We start from the raw sequence: 17,500 nt of genomic DNA, 5'->3' as shown, positions 1-17,500 counted from the left end.
ACCCCGCCCCTTACGTTCGGCCAGTGATTCCACAAAACTAGTTGTCCCTCGAATTCGGAAAAATGCTGGAATGAGATCCTTTTCTCATTTCGGACCCTCTATTTGGAACGCCTTACCACAGAGCATTCGTGAAAAAGAATCTTTGTCTATTTTTAAACGTTCGCTTAAAACATATTTGTTTCGATTTTAGTAGATGGTATGAGAAGCAAGATAGGTTTGGTTTGTGTTGTGTGTTGTGTTGTGTGTGTGTGTGTATGTGTGTGTGTGTGTGTGTGTGCTTGTGTGTGTGAATGAGTATGTTTCAGCCAAAGTAATTTGTAATTTAAGCGCTTAGAGTCTGGTGTCTCGGAGTTATAGCGCTATATAAGTTTTCAGCATTATTATTATTATTACATTATTCATCGAAATCAAATATTATCTTGGTAAGTTCTTTATCAATGGCATTCTTAAAAATAATAATTGAATAAAAATGTTTTGTCTCAAACATTAGATTATTCCATATTGTCACAGTTCTTTGAATTATTTTTCCTTATAGACGAATTACAGCGTTCAACAAATATCTTAAACTTATTTCCCCTAGCGTTTGTAACATGCGAATAATTAAAAATATAATTCTAATCCACGTTGTAAGAACCATCTCTCTCTCTCTCTCTCTCTCTCTCTCTCTTTCTCTCTCTCTCTCTCTCTCTCTCTCTCTCTCTCTCTCTCTCTCTCTCTCTCTCTATATATATATATATATATATATATATATATATAATATAAATTATAAAAACAAAAACCATGAAATAATAGTGCTCAACTTTTTGGTAAAAGGAGCTATTTATAAACATTTCAAGGATCATTATGATTATCTAACTTCTACAACATTGCATCGAGCGTTAGCTCTCATCAGGAAGTAATATATATATATATATATATATATATATATATATATATATATATATATATATATATATATATATATATATATATGTGTGTGTGTGTGTGTGTGTGTGTGTTTGTATGTGAATAAGATCGCCTCTACTTCTACGTGAACGAAAATTTAGATACTATAATCTTTCTAAATAGAATAGAAGTGGAATGTCAGGCAAACGTCTCGTAGCGAGAATAATAATAATAATAATAATATTAATAATAATAATAATAATAATAATAATAATAATAATAATAATAATAATAATAATAATAATATAATATAATAATAATAATAATAATAATAATAATAATAATAATAATAATAATAATAATAATAATAATAATAATAATAATAATAATAATAATAATAATATATAATAATAATAATAATAATAATAATAATAATATAATAATAATAATATATAATAATAATAATAATAATAATAATAATAATAATAATAATAATAATAATAATGACAACTTGTTTTAAAGTAAGGGTAATTCTATCACCATTTGACAAAAATGAAAATTTAAAAAGTCTGCTAGGCCGTTATGATCGGTTCTTAATTTGATACTTGCCTTTGGGAATCCATTTGGGAATCCATAACCCATTTGGTCGCCTACCGGAACGATGGCTCAAAAGATTCGTCTCTATCTATTTTAATTTCCACAATGCATGCAGTAGTATAATAATTAAAATGACGAGTGCCTGTTCTTAATAGCCGTTTAAAATAAGTAGTCCTTTCAGAGCCATAAGGCCCATGGAGCCGGAGTTTATCCCCGTTTCTATAGCGTGAAACGGACAATAGCAATTACTTGCTACCCTTTGTATAGGACGCTGGTCTATCGCAAAGTACTCTCCGCCAGATCTAACAGACCCAGCTACCCAATCACCGATGGGTGGACTGAGGGGTCAGAGAAAAATGTCGACTGCACCTGGGATCGATCTCCGTCTCTTTTATTGTGAAGCGAGTGCTCTACCAATAATAATTGAGCTATCGGGGCTTTATTTTTCCACATATTCTCCCTTCAATTGTAAAAAAAAAAATAATTCTGTTAGCCTCGGACTATAAAAGGTATCTACGGTGATTTAGCATTTTTTTAAACTGTAAAAAATAGTTTTATAATTTTTAGATTTGACGGTAATTCTGTGCACTTTGGCGAAAATTTAACATTGGCTGAACGAACAATGTTCACCACAACCCAATTTTTTAACACGATTAGATTAGATTCGTCAATTTGATACGCATTCTTTAGATTATTTATTTATCGTTATCATTTCTGACGCTGTCTTCATACATTACACATTCTATAATATCTATCGGTTTTAACTTATAAAGTCATCCTTCAAAAGGCTACCGATTTAAATGACCCTCATATATGAAAAAAAACCACTGACAAACCTGGGACTTCGCGAATTTTTACATACGTTTTTTTCTAGAGGACGGCGGTAAACTGGTTACCCAATAAAGAACCCAGTGATTTGAAAGACAATAAGGACAGTTGATCCATATTGTATATTTAATATTCAATTCCAGTTTTATCTAATGGGTAAAATTTATAGATATTCTAGTAAACCCACTTGTTTTGTTTGGTTTGGTTTGGTTTATTTGTTGGTCCCCCCCCCCCCTCCCCCGCCCCTTCAAATGAGGAGGTGATTTTCAGAACTGTACAAGCCACATCCAGATAGATAGAAAATAGCAATCAATTAGACACCATAGAATCACCAGAGAAAATTAGAAGTGTCAAAACACTCACGGAGCCAACACTTTTGTAAGTCAGGAAATCATATTACACCTGAATATTGTGAGAAAATGTGAGTAAAGAGCTTTTTCTAGGACTCAACATTTTGCATCCCACAACGAGACTCGGCCCCGAGACCTAGAAGTCTTAAGCCGCTCACAGTACCAGTTTGACTTCATCGGTCACAAATTATTATTATTATAATGTTTTGTTTTGTTTTTTTTTAGGGCAGGGGGGGGGGGGGATTAAAAACACTTTTATCGCCCCCTGCCGACATGTGTTCAATTACAAATTACCATACTCGTGTGATAACCAATTCTTTTTTTATTGCTTCCTTGTAGTGATGAAAATACTTTCAACCCAACTCTTAACATTATCCATGACAACAATGTTAAATTGAGCCATCAATTTGCTTTCTGTTATCAGACTTGTACACATGTGCACGTAGCCCCATGTAAGTCACCGTTCAAAGTTATGTGCGGATTTAGATTTTTCCGATTATGTTTCCGTTTCATTTAGTGTCAGTCTGCAATACAATCAAACATAGGTACATACTGATGTGTGTGATAAAGAAAAAATGTGTGCTTGTTTGAGATGTCATATTCCCCTTACAACAACGAGGCCGTAACAACGTGTATATTTGTGCAGGTCTGATAAATCAGATGGTTATGGGCTCAATGTTGTAATGGAAATGCTCTCAAACCAACGAAAATAATGTCACCTTATTTAAAAACTGTGTTGAAAAAGGAATTAGACTAGATCACCTTAAGTTTGAATTCGATGAGTAATTTATGTTTGTTTTATAATTGATATCTTGTACGTTATGTCTTACTGATGCATATCCGATTTTTATCACTGTGATAGGGCACCAAAGGCCACACTATTGGCCTAATGCAGCTCGTATTAGGTATTGTATTGTAAGATATTGTCCATTACAACAAAATTAAAACAAGCCCATAATAAGATTCAATAGTCTGATGTCACATCCGCCCAGCATCGAGCAGCGTGGTTCTAAACAAAGAAAATCGGTACTTCTTATTCTTCATGCTGGCTAGAACTTTTTAATTTGTCATGTGATCAGAATTTATAAAAGTCAAAACATGATCAGATTTATTTTGTTTCTCTCCTCTTGATACACGTTTATGCTTGTCGGAGAAATATTTCATAAGGGCGTCCTCCATTGTTCCGAAAGTTACTAAGTTACTATGCGTCATTACGAGGGAAGTGACGTCGCGACTGTTGAAGCCTATTACGTTCGGTTATCAGACATCCAAATATGTGCACCCAGGTCCATAACAATTTGGCTTATCCGACTTGTGTAATTAGGTCTAGGTATTTTTTTAAAAATAAGTTTATAAACAGCGCAACACCCACTAAATGTAGTCACTCAAGTCTTTGTTATTGTTTTTTGCCATCCGCGTTTATGAGTAATTCTGACTAAAATGGATAAACCAGACTATAAACGTTCAAGGTCACACATAGTTTTGTGTGTTGATCCGTTATACTTCCGGATGGCAACGTTGTGAGCTTCTTAGCCAAGTGCACACTATCTATAGGGGCTCCCAAGCCAACCGTGACTCCAGGTATGAAAAGACAACACGCTTGTACGGCTCTATAACAATTTTTCTGCCACAGATACAACACGTTTACCGCCATGTTCTCATTGACACACCTCTCTGAGTATTGTAAGGAAATGTGAGTTGAGAGTCTTTTCTAAGGACTCAACTTTGCGCTACTCACAATGGAATCCTGATCCAAGACCTACATTTCTCAATCTGAGTAACACGTCATTATACTGCCGTACTCTGAAAGACAAAAAAAAAAAACGTTTTAAAAATTTGGTCGGAAAACTAGTCCTTCAAGATTGATCGATTAAAGCGACCTTCATCTTGAAGAAAAAAAACAAAAAAACCAACAAAACAAAAGCAAAACAATAACTCTCAAACTTCAATGAAGTCCCAGGTTTGAGAGTTGTTTTTTTTCTTTGTTTATTTTGTTTTTTACAAGATGAATGTCATTTTAATCGATCGACATTTGATATTTTTCTGGCCAAAATTTTTCAAACGTGTTTCTTGGAGGGTCAGGGTACAGCAGATGTGACCACAAAGTCTAACAGTCGCCGTACACGTCGCTAACAATGAATCAACTCCTGTTTATTCGCCTGTCACTCTCATAGACACTATTATTATATGAACTAACACTCACATTTTTCAACTCGACTTTTCTTACTTTGGAATGCATCACACACAAACAAATAAACACACACACACACACACAAACAAATAAACATACACACACGCACACACACAAACATGATAATGATGAATTCATTGCAATGATTACTTTCCATTCCTGTGTCATCTAGCAGACAGTCAATGTATGTTGTATTCTGCCTGCCTCTGTTTCTGGTTCTTTCAAGTGGTTTCCCATAGCAAGTCTCAGTCTTCTCTGTTGTATCTTCGAAGTCACTGGGGAAGGTCAGCGTAGAGCTCTTCATTTGACATGTACTTTTTCCAGCTTACGTTGAAGACCACCCGTAGCATACGAGTGTAGCAGCCGTCCAGTTGCTTCTCAAGGGCTTTTGTTAGGGTCCATGTCGCTGCTCCATATAGAAGCACTCTGCCGTTGCCAGGAACAGTCTCTTCTTTATTTCTTCTGTAGATTTGAGCTCCAGATTTTCCTGAGTTTGTGACAATGATTAACTCATTGCATACAAAAAAGTAAGCCCGTATTCCGGCATCCCCTGACTTCCCCCTTCTCTCTCTCTCTCTCTCTCTCTCTCTCTCTCTCTCTCTCTCTCTCTCTCTCTCCATCCAAAAAGGAAGACAGCATAACAAAGCTCCCTGTTTTTATTTATGTGTTGAATATATCTTGTAGTTTAATTATTAATTTTTAAAAAATTATTTATTCATTTATTTTTTGTTGTTGTTTGTTTTGTTTGTTGTTGTTGTTGTTGTTGTTGTTGTTGTTGTTGTAACTCAGCATTCCGTGTAAATACAGCCTAAAGAGACAAAGGAAATGACGTCATCAAACTGGAGTGCCTGGACGGTTAAATTCAAGGACATCATGAAAGCACCCATGTATCAAAGTAAGTCGTTTCATTTTACAAATCAAAAACTATGTGGTCGGTCAAGGCCAGTCTCTCTCTCTCTCTCTCTCTCTCTCTCTCTCTCTCTCTCTCTCTCTCTCTCTCTCTCTCTCTCTATCTCTATCTATCTATCTATCTATCTATCTATCTATCTATCTATCTATCTATCTATCTATCTATCTATCTCTCTTAATCATTCTGATCAATCACCCAACTACAATAGGGTGGCAGGGTCTGTTAGATCTAGAGGAGAGTACTTATGGAGACATGAGACCTAGGGGCCCTTTCCGTATGTGGATGTTCAATGTCAAGTCGGTAAACATGGCATTTTAGAATTGATGGTTTGTGTTTGTATAAAATACACACCACTTGTGGTCGCTATAACAATCGTAGAAATACACACAAAAATATAGTCTTAGAGGATTGAGTGAGAAAAAATCACCCAACTGAATATAGAAAGCTGCGAAAACCCGTGCCAAATTTCAATGAGTAAAAATGACTCGTATAAAAGATACAAAGAGATGAGAGTATTTTTTACTCCCTTTATTTTACTATACATTTTATTGACTCATTTAAGCACCTCTAGATTTTGGTATTCAATTATATTACATATAAACATTATGAGCGAGAGGATGTTTACCGACTTGATATGACCTGGTATAGATATGCATCTTCTGCTATTAAAACTATTGTCACTTCAGAAGGTTTTGCGCTCTTTATATCAATGTCTCCGGTTTAAATTTTGCACATGCGTTGGTTCTATTGATTAAGCGGTAAAACAGTGGGTATTTTACTTAGACACATGCTATCATAGTAAAACCTGTGTATTTTGCTATGTTTACCAATCACTGCCATTGTTTTCATTGTGACGCCTGTCGGAGAGGCTTGGCTATAATAATTCTCTTTCACAAAGTGTCAATTACACCATAGTGGACTTTTTCAAGGGAGAAAACCCATTCCCCTGAGCAGTAAAATAAGAATTCATGGATTATGTCCTTGGGGAAAGAGATCACGGATAACAAATAAATAAATAAATAAAATTAATTAATTTAAAAAAAGTAAATGATTGATTGAATTAATGAATAAATAAATAAATAAATGATTTGACCAGCAAGCACCGTCTCCAATCTCTCATTCTGTTTGACGGTGCCCACAATACTTTAGGGTCATCTCCGACCGGACACGTAAGACAATGGTATAATCAAAAGATTTTAGATAAAGAAGTATCTGCTCTTTCGCTACTAGACAAACACACACACACACACACACACACACACACGTACGCACACCAAAAAAAACCCCAAGTGGAAACAATATAAATACAGGGTTATTTTTAACTGCTCGATAAAGAATTGTAAAAAAAAAACTAGAAATAACAGAAACATCTAGTTTTTTGCATTGTTTTCCATAACTTATCAAAGGTTTTTTTTGTGGTGAAAATTTCAGGAAGATGCGTAAGCCGTTACTAAACAGTCGCACTTTTTTGGAAAAAGGAAAACATTTGATTCAATCGATTTTTGACGCAAAAGTTGGGAGAAAATACAAGGCGTCTGATTCAGCTTTAGACAATATTTATATAGATAACACACAAGACAGGGCTTCACATCGTTTCAAGCTAAACCGTTAAATAATAGGATCCTCCATTCTCTCTCAACGTATCTAACCGCTTCATCAACTCTCTCCACGTGTTTTGTAATATTTTAGGCGTAAGAATCGCCACAACTTATCTTGATTTGGAGAAGGTTGCAATCTCTTATTCGGGTGGCATAAACTGTCTTTAACATAACCCCAGAAAATGAAATCAAGAGGGGAGATATCAGGTGACCTGGGTGGTCAGTTTATGGGCCCACCCATTTCAGTACATCTGTCAGGAACGTTTTAAAAAATCTAAACAGGCTCTCACATTTAGTCCCCAATGGGGCGGTACTCCATCTTGCTGGAAAACGACTGTTAATAACAATTGTATGGGGTATGCAAAAAGATTCAAGCATTTCTAGGTATGATACGGCAATTACAATGTTTTCGTTGAAGAGAAAATGTTCTAATCACACATCAAACATTAACCTTCTCCTTACCACCTGCATCAAAATCGTCACATTTGTTACGACACAATATACATTTTTCTTGTTCAGATTTATTTTGTACATCACAAACCTTGAATAATGATCTTTGCTTAATTAATAAGAACATAAAGTTGCTTTGTAGAGAGCTTGTTTGAGTTTAAAAAATCAGTTTTCTACTGCTGGGTAAGCCTGCCTTTTTGGGAAAATACTGAAAATGATCGGTAAGGAGAGAGTTAAAGCACACCAAATATTGACTTTCGGAGAGTTACGATTGTATTCATTCAGTTCATCTGGCCCTTGTTTCCCACACATACAAGTACACGTATTGTGACGATTCACAGTTCTACCTACGAAAAAGGTTGCCTCACCAGAGAACATGATTCGTTCTAAGAAATGTCCATCGTTGTTATGTCTGTTGAGAACGGTATTGGCAAACTGCAGTCAAGCTGTGTAATCTGTAGATTCGAGCTTTTATACAGTTTTCAACTCGTACAGATAGAGACGTAATTCCTTTCTAACAACTAAATGTATTGATGACAGGCTGATGGGTAGTTCTCTAGATGCTAGTCGAAGAGATTGTTTTGGTTTGTTTTCGAAAGAAGTCCTCACCTGATCTGAGATGTCTGCTATGGGTTTTCTTCCCCAAAGTACCGTTCAAATTACCTGTCTCTACAACGTTCTTATAGGTTACCACAAACGAATTGACTTCACGGTTGGTATTTTTTTAATGGTTTTTTTAAAATTAATTTTTTAAAACAATATTATCGTTGCTACAGTCTTCTTACTTTTGTAGGTGATTTAGAATCGTGCAGCACAAACTTTCACTTTTTCTAAGCAGTCCACCATTTTTGGTTTGTAAATTATACGTTCAATATCAATTCGCACACTGTGTTTTGCCTGGTTTCACTTAAACCAAATCTTGTTTGCAGTTAGAATTGATATGCCACAAAACTTGAATAATTTCTTAACATTATGAACACACAAAAAAAAAAAAAAATCAATAAATAAAACGAATAAAAAAACTCCAAAACCCCATAACCTCCTATATTATGATGAGTAATTATTCAACTCACATTTCGTCCAATACGGCCGTTTCGACACACGAGGCGTTTCTTCAGTTGTTAATTGAGCCTTGATGGAGAATAGATCCGTGGTCATGGTGTTCATTAAAAGTCTTGTAAGGTGCGTAACGGCGCTTAAATCCGCATTGTGAAGTGAATGGGTGAATACGTTTTTATTTGTATATTTATTTTTTTAATCATGAAAAAATGGAATGGGTGGGGGGGTGGGGGGGTGAACTATTACATTGGGAGGAGGAGAAGGAGGAGGAGGTAAGAAGAAGAAGAAGAAGAAGAAGAAGAAGAAGAAGAAGAAGAAGAAGAAGAAGAAGAAGAAGAAGAAGAAGAAGAAGAAGAAGAAGAAGAAGAAGGAAGAGAGGAAGGAAGAAGAAGGAGGAGAAGAGAAGAAGAGAAGAAGAAGAAGAAGAAGAAGAAGAAGAAGAAGAAGAAGAAGAAGAAGAAGAAGAAGAAGAAGAAGAAGAAGAAGAAGAAGAAGAAGAAGAAGAAGAAGAAGAAGAAGAAGAATGGAAGAAAGAAAGACCAAAGAACAAACAAAATACCATCTATTTTGCGTGTTTCTCCCACCCACTTGCCTGCCGTAATCAATAAAAATCCTCTATGTCGTGGTAAAGACCAATTCAATTACACGTACACCTGCCACGCTCACACAATCATTATTCTCTTCGCTCTCACACGACTTCTCTTTATTAGCTCATGTCCATTAATCATTCTTAACACCCCCCCCCCCCCCCCCCCAGGGTCTCATATTATTATGTCTATATTATGCGAGGTGCATTGAGATGTGGCATTCATTATGGCAACCCTGCAAAATGTGGGAAAAGCTGAAAAGAAGAAGAAGAAGAAGAAAAAGAAGACCTGAGAAAAATGTCACATGTATGTTCAAGTAAAATAAATCTTATGTGACTGCAAAGAGTATGTGCTTTAGTGTAATAAAATGTCTTGTGTGGTTTATAGTGAAAATTAAAACATTCGCACATGTAGAGTTAATGTTTTCAAATGAACAAATAAAATTAGATACTTTAGGGAAAATGAAAAAAAAAGACAAATTCATAAATGACAATTTTATATTAAAACCATTCTACTTGACTACCTTCTCTGTGTGGTAGAAATCAATATAATAAGCCTGCATGAAACTTTGGATTGTGAAATATTAGCAATAAGGTATATCATATTAGAAAAGCTTGGATATGCTATCTAAGATCTGGAAAAGTGTAACGTCTGTGCTGTAATGATAGCACGTCTGACCAGTAATCAGGAGGTCTGAGGTCCGATCCCCAGGCCAGGTAGACTGATTTTTTGGTATGGTTTTTTAATCGTATTTTTCTTTCTTGCTTTGCCTGACACTTTTTATAATTGATCTATAACTTACACCAATGCCTGCCTCCTAATTTTTCGATATGTTATCTATATTGTGACCTTTTTTAATAAGAATATCTTTATTCTTGTACGTTTATTTCTGCTTTAGCAAGCACTACATCACACACACACACACAAACACACAAACACACACACACAAACACACATATATATATATATATATATGAATATGAATATACCCTTACAAACAACCTTTTCAATTATTCCCCATTATCTTTCCTTTCAAATCTTTTCCATTTTAAACTATTTGCTTTTACATGTTACAGTGCTACCCTGTATTTGCTGAATCAATTTATGTCAACAAAACGGTATGTTTTATTTGGCTGGTTTGCTTGGTATTTCCGATTTTAATCAATACAGCCTCACATCACCATTGATGGTCGGATGATGGAAAAAGAGAAGACAGGACAATGCCGACGGTGATAAAACACCATTCACCAGTTAACTGCCGTAATCTGGTAAATCAACTATTTTAAAATTTGGCCAGAAAACTCGTCCTTCAAGTATCGATCGATTTAAATTGCCTTATCTTGGCAAAAACTCTCAATACTGGGACTTCGCAAGGTACCAGATTTGATAGTTGTTGCCAAGATGATGAGTCATTATATCTGTTTTTCCAGAGCACGACAGTTGACGGGTTGAAACAAACATTAGGTCGTTAAACTTTAATGCCAGGTATTTTAATCGACTAATCTACCTTTTCCCAATTTTCTAATGCAGATTGAAAAATAAATCCTAGATAGCATCCGTACATTAAGAAAACACCTTTTTTTTTCATTTTGACTAGAAAACCTATCTACTGTACAGTTTATATATATATATATATATATATATATATTATATATATGTGTGTGTGTGTATGTGTGTGTGTGTGTGTGTGTGTGTCCTTCCTGAATAGTCGGATAAACACTATTCAGGCTCATCTATTTCTTAAAAAATAAGGTTGGAGGTAAAATTGTTAATTGTTCAGATTGTCAACGAGCACATAATTAGTGGCAAATCTAAAGATATCAAAACTATTTTTGTCACATTGATATACGATCAACTTGCAAAGATCTAACGATCTTTTTAAAGATGCTAGGCCATAATGAGCTGTCCTTGGGTATCGCCATCTAGTCGTCAAAACGGAGCAGCTTCTAATGGTGCTTACATTCTAAATGAGCTTTTATATAGCGCAATATCCCCTTAACGTGCTCAAAGCGCTTTACAATTGGTCACTGGCTAACAGCAACATTTAACATGTAGAACGGACATGACGCCTTTTAGGCGATATTACAATTTTTTTCCGACAGAGACAACGCTGTTAACGGCCAGGTACTCATTTAAACCTGAATACGGTGAGAGAATGTGAGTAAAGAGTCTTTTCCAAGGACTCAACTATGCGCCGAGCGAGGCTCGATCCCAGGACCTACCGATCCGAAACCGAGTGTCATACCACAAGGCCACATAGCCGCACATACTATGTCATGACGATCGATCCAATCTGCAAATTCCGTACCGCACTCGTGCACATCGCAAACATGCCTGGAAGCTTCGTCATAACGCAACGTTCAACTAGATGCTCTGCGGTTTCGGGCTCGTTACCACAACGGGTATATGTTGGTCAACGTGGTAAATTCCCACTTGATGCAATGAGCGTGCACGTTAAGCAGGTTCTCAAACGAAGCCGATTGGCTGCCACCAGAGCTAACACATCTGCCACCCAATGCCTCCTCTACGAGTAAAGTAAGGAAATTGAAGAATGGGGTCCCTCAGAGTTCTGTACTTGCGCCAATATTGTTTAACGTTTACATTAGCGATATGCCGAACACTTTCTCCCTGAGGCTTTGATACGCGGACGACTTGGCACTCGTTACTCAGAGTAAAGTGTGGACCCGTCTCGAGAGCGTACTCACCAGACTCAAAGCCTACTTCGACAAGTGGTACCTGAAGAAGAACACTTCAAAAACCGTGGCCACTGCATTCCACCTATGCAGTGCATGGCACACCCGTAAACTGAACGTCCTAGTCGGGGACCAGCCACTCCATATGAGCCGCATCCAAAATATTTAGGGGTGACGTTGGATCGCAGCCTTAACTATCGGGTTCATCTCGAAGGAGTTGCCAGAAAGATAGAGAAACGCAACAGTCTTCTGAGGAAGCTGGCGGGACGACTTGGGGCGCTAGCCAAGTGCTCCTGAGAACGTCCGCCCTGGCACTATGCTATTCCACCGCGGGTATTGCGTTCCAGTGTGGGGTAGAAGCAGAAACGTTGAGAAGGTGGATGTAAAACTTCGCAAGTCGATGCACATAGTGTCAGGAACGCTGGCAACAACTCCTAGAGAATGGGGCCCGATAATGGCAGCGATCCAGACCCCCGATGTCCGGAGGGAGACGATTACGGTAAACTGGCTGAGTAAGATCAAAGAGAGAGGTAATGGGGATACCCCCCTGAAGCGCATAATGGACGGTGCCCCCGTTTCGAGGCGAAATAAGTCCCGGCAACCCTTGTACGCAGATTTCCTGACTACGGACAGAGCTGCACATACGAGATGGAAGTCGGTTTGGACGAATTCAATCCCTCGTGGGAACGGGGACGTACACTCCTCTAAGCTTGGTGAGATGTTGCCAGGCTTTGTTACCAGTAAGAGGATACACTGGGTGGCTGCGAATCGGCTTCGATCGAGGAGCTGCCTAACAGCAAGTGCGCTTCATCAGTGGGGACTTTCCAGCTGTCCAACATGTACCCGATGTGGGCAAGAACCCGAAACGGCATCTAGTCGAACGAAATGCTACCAGGCGGGTTCGCGACGGTGCACGAATGCGGTCCGGACTTTGCTGATTGGGTCGAACGTCATAACATAGTAGTGTGAGAACCATAAGAGGCTGCTGCCTCTTGCTGGTGGAAAGCCAGGCAACTTCTCCCCCAGTTCCGAGGAGTGGATGTCCCCGCCCCCTTGAGGGATTGAATTCGTCCAAACCGACTTCCATCTCATATATGCAGATCTGTCCGAAGTCAAGGAATCTGCGTACAAGGGTTGCCGGGGTCCTGATGCAAGATTCATTTGCGCGCGCCTACAGACTTTATTACCGGACCCATTTTGATCGTTGATGGCTCAAAAGAATCGTCTCAATCTATGGTAATTTCCTCAATACACAGCAGTATAATAATTTAAATAGATGGGTCTCTGTTCATAATAGTCTTTATTTCTCCGAAAATACTGCGGGTTCTCCACCACTCTTCTGTATCAAATAGATGCCCCCCCCCCTCCTCCCCTCCCACACCGTCTATTTTTTTAAAATATTTTTTTCGCACTCCGCCTCCCTCCCTCCGAAGCTTATTTGCCCCCCCCCCCCCCCCCAACACACACACCTATTAAATTTTAGCTCACAAAATATGCAGGTGAAAATTCACCAAAAGGGAACACTACACCTAAAAAAAAATAATGATAATTTAACAGCCCCAAAACACTCCGCGTTATTTTACAAGCAGTATATTTGATTGAAAGTATAACAATTTTATACATCTCATCTCGTGATATAAACTAATAGAAAATGCCCAAAATACGAACCCCTCCCCCCCCCTCTCACTTCTATGGATTGGCTAAACTTCGCACCCCCCCCCCCCCAACCTTCTATTTGATACACTAGATTAATGATTTATTTTTTTAAGGAAAAAAAAGTATCATCTCCGCAGAAATCCTATCCGACTGCCTCATTGATAACAAATGACAGGCTAGGATGTTAAAAAATCCTATTCGTCTCATTGAAGAACTAAAGAATCAGATTATAAAAATTATTTTTAAAAGCCACGACCATAAAGTTGATGGATCCATGAATAAAAGTTTCCTGTCTAAAATGGAAAAATAAATGTTTTTTGTTAAAGTGCACGAGAGTAGATTGCCATAATATGTGCGGCTATGTGGTCTGGTGGTATGACATACGCTTTCGGATCGGAAGATCCAGAGTTCGAGCCTTGCTCGGCGCATAGTTGAGTCCTTGGAAAATACTCTTTACTCACATTCTCTCACTGTACTCAGATGTAAAATGAGTACCTGGCCGTGAACAGCGTTGTCTCTGTCGGAAAAAAATGACTCGTCCTAAATGATAAGTGTTGCTGTTAGTCAGGGACCCATTGTAAAGCGCTTTGAGCACGTTCAGTGTATACTGCGCTATATAAAACGTCAACTTTTATTTTTAATATCGCGTGGAAAGCGTATTCGGTACATAATTACTTAATATCATTATTATTATATCGTGTTGATCGAATATAATTGGTCTCGTCGTATTTTGCAATACCTTGTCTTAGATCGATAAATACAATAAACAGAGAAGAAAAAAAATCGTTTCTGTGATTCTTCCCCGGCACGATTCTGCGATTATTTCCCCACCACGAGCCATACAAAAGCTATATATTTACTCTTACTATTAGGCGGGGATAGAGGAACCGCCACAGCGTTGATAAATAAATGGATACATAAACTCGACTGTCTTTCAATAATAATTTTGTTCAATCAGGAAGAAGTTCTTTAAGATTATATATGTGGGTGTAGTAAGAATTGAGTGCAATACTTTTTATACATCGGGGTTTCTGCTTGTTTCGTTCATGCTTTGCTTCAGTTTAGGGAAATTCTGCTTTATTTTTATTACAACTCAAAGTGATACTAAGCTGCTAGAAGCTGTGGACTGTAAAAAGTAATTTAAAAAAATGAATAATAAATGTTTCAAAGTAGAAAAGAGCCGAATAAATAACATACCTGCTTAGTAACCATGCGAATTTTTCTTTTTGTTTCCATTCCATGATCTTATACTTAATGAAAGGACGTGATAAGTATTTCGCTGACGATTATCTGGTTTTTAAATTAATTAATGTATGTTTTCATTGGTTTTGGTGTTGGCTGAAGAATGGTTTTGAGCCCGAAACGTTTCGTCTTTGGTATTTTTGTTCTTATGTGAAGCTGTTATATTCATTTTTATTTATTAGTTTGTTTTTAATATGGTATTTATAAATCCCTTGGAGTAACCGTTGACATTATTGAGAAACAATATGTCACTCATTGTATCAGTCTGGTACACATTAAGGTAAAATCGACGTGTACATATATGCAGGTCTGGCATCCGAACACCATTATTGGCCTAATTTAACATTGTTGTAATGGACCAAAATATTTTGCGTCATTTTTGTTGTTGAGATTCCCATTACAACAATGAGCCCATATTAAATTGGGATATCAGACCTGCAAATAAGTGCACGTCGGGTAAAATTGATGGGGAAAATTGTGTTTAAGTCAAGATGTTCATAATCAGAAAGTGTTTTTATATTATAGTTTCAAAGACAAAATTCATTCTTCTCCGTGAATACCTTTAATCTAAATTAAATTCCCTACGCTAAACTTAATTTTCGACTCTATGCATCATGTCAGGTCAACCCCGGCAGTATACTTTTTTGAGACGATAGGTCATATGACAGACCACCACAAATGTAACAACGTGAAAACGATTTGAATCTGTCTCTAGTGTGCGTGTCTGTGTGTGTGCACGCACGCACGATAGAGAGAGAGAGAGAGAGAGAGAGAGAGAGAGAGAGAGAGAGAGAGAGAGAGAGAGAGAGAGAGAGAGAAAGAGTCAGAGGAGATCGAGAGAGAGAGAGAGGGAGAGAGAGAGAAAGAGAGAGAGGGGGAGAGAGAGAGAGAGAGAGAGAGAGAGAGAGAGAGAGATGCCTGTTGGGTATCATAGTTTTCATGTATATAGTATTATATCAAGTGGAACTCAATGACAAATTACGGACAATAAATATATTATCATCATCATCATCATCATCATCATCATCATCATCATCATCATCATCATCACCATCATCATCATCATCATCACCATCATCATCATCAACATCAATCATCATCATCATCATCATCATCATCATCATCATCATCATCACCATCATCATCCTATGATTCAATTGACAGTTTAGCCATAAGGTTGACGACCTCCATCGGAGATGTATACTGCCGTACTCTGGAAAAATTCATATTGCCAGAAAACTCGTCCTTCAAATATCGATCGATTTAAATGACCCCTATCTTGCCAAAAACTCTCAAACCTGGGACTTCGCGAGGTTTGAGAGTTTTTTGCCATTCCTTAGGGTCATTTAAATCGATCGATATTTGAAGGACGAGTTATCTGGTCAAATTTTTTAATGAGTTTTTCTAGAGTACGGCAGTATACCAAAGGGGTTAATATTGCTCAGACAAATAATAGACAATTTTTGTAAATGAATATTTTTTTGTGTTCGTATTGTAATAGTGCCTTATCAAATACGTTAGGCATCGTCCTGTATTTAAACTTTAACGGATAACTTTGGTCCCTTGATAAAACGCTTTGAACACAGATGATTTTTTAATTAGAATTTTTACATAACCTCTAAGAATACATGGTAACAGCGTTAATGACAAAAAACCCGATTAGCTTGCGGTGTTCCATACGAGGGCGCGTGTTTAAAGCGTGACTGATCTTTATTCTCTTTCAATTAATTAGTAAGCGTATAAATAAATTAATAAAAAAATAAATAAATAAATAAATAAGATTCCCTTCATTCATCCTCAGTGAATATTTTTTAGGGTCGATTTCGAGAAAGATCGAGATATTGCATGTGTCAGCTGTACAGACCTTTATAGCAAGCAAAAAGGGCAAAATGTCTTGCTAAGGAAAAAAAAAAAGAGATATTGACTGCGGGGCTCGAACCGTAGCCTTAGTTAACTTATAGCCTGACACTGTCCTAAACATACTTCACAATTGAAGGCGACGATCACCTAAAGAAAGTGCGACTACTGCTACGACTACTACTACTACTACTACTACTACTACTACTACTACTACTACTACTACTACTACTACTACTACTACTACTACTAGTAGTAGTAGTAGTAGTAGTACCAACACCACCAACACCATCACCACCACGACCTCTCCCCACTCATACAAAATAAATAATATAATATTCACACTCCAAACCAGTACCACCACCACAACCACCACCACAACCACCACCACCACCACCACCACCACCACCTTATACATCTCTTATACATCAACTTCTTACAATAACTATCGCAATCAGCACTGTAAACAAGTACCATTATCACCATTATAAACATTGCTATTGATACCAGAACGACAGCAATCATCTGTCATTATCACATCTTTCACGTCAAACTCTGTTGTTATCCAAACCTCTCTCACAAGTCTAGGCGAATTGA

At 37.3% G+C, this 17,500-nt stretch overlaps 1 protein-coding gene across 4 annotated transcripts in view; it reads left to right on the top strand.

Annotated features, from left to right (window-relative positions):
* Positions 1 to 17,500, top strand: part of LOC144977276 (carbonic anhydrase-related protein-like) — a 52,586-nt gene that overhangs the window by 4,452 nt on the left and 30,634 nt on the right. For 2 of the 4 annotated variants that reach the window (XM_078922321.1, XM_078922320.1), the window contains exon 2: positions 5,641 to 5,746. In XM_078922321.1, coding sequence (XP_078778447.1) covers positions 5,677 to 5,746 — 70 coding nt within the window. In that variant the 5' untranslated portion in view covers positions 5,641 to 5,676. Of the gene's footprint in view, positions 1 to 5,640; positions 5,747 to 14,613; positions 14,788 to 17,500 lie in introns of those variants that run through there. The other 2 variants (XM_078922319.1, XM_078922318.1) reach the window with 2 other exon arrangements.

This window comes from Berghia stephanieae, chromosome 7 (assembly GCF_034508935.2).
Source record: "Berghia stephanieae isolate SIO BIC M18660-M18661 chromosome 7, UCSD_Bste_1.3, whole genome shotgun sequence".
Lineage (NCBI taxonomy): Eukaryota > Metazoa > Mollusca > Gastropoda > Nudibranchia > Aeolidiidae > Berghia > Berghia stephanieae.
Note: the sequence above shows the minus strand (reverse complement) of the source record. Positions and strands in the feature narration are given on the sequence as shown.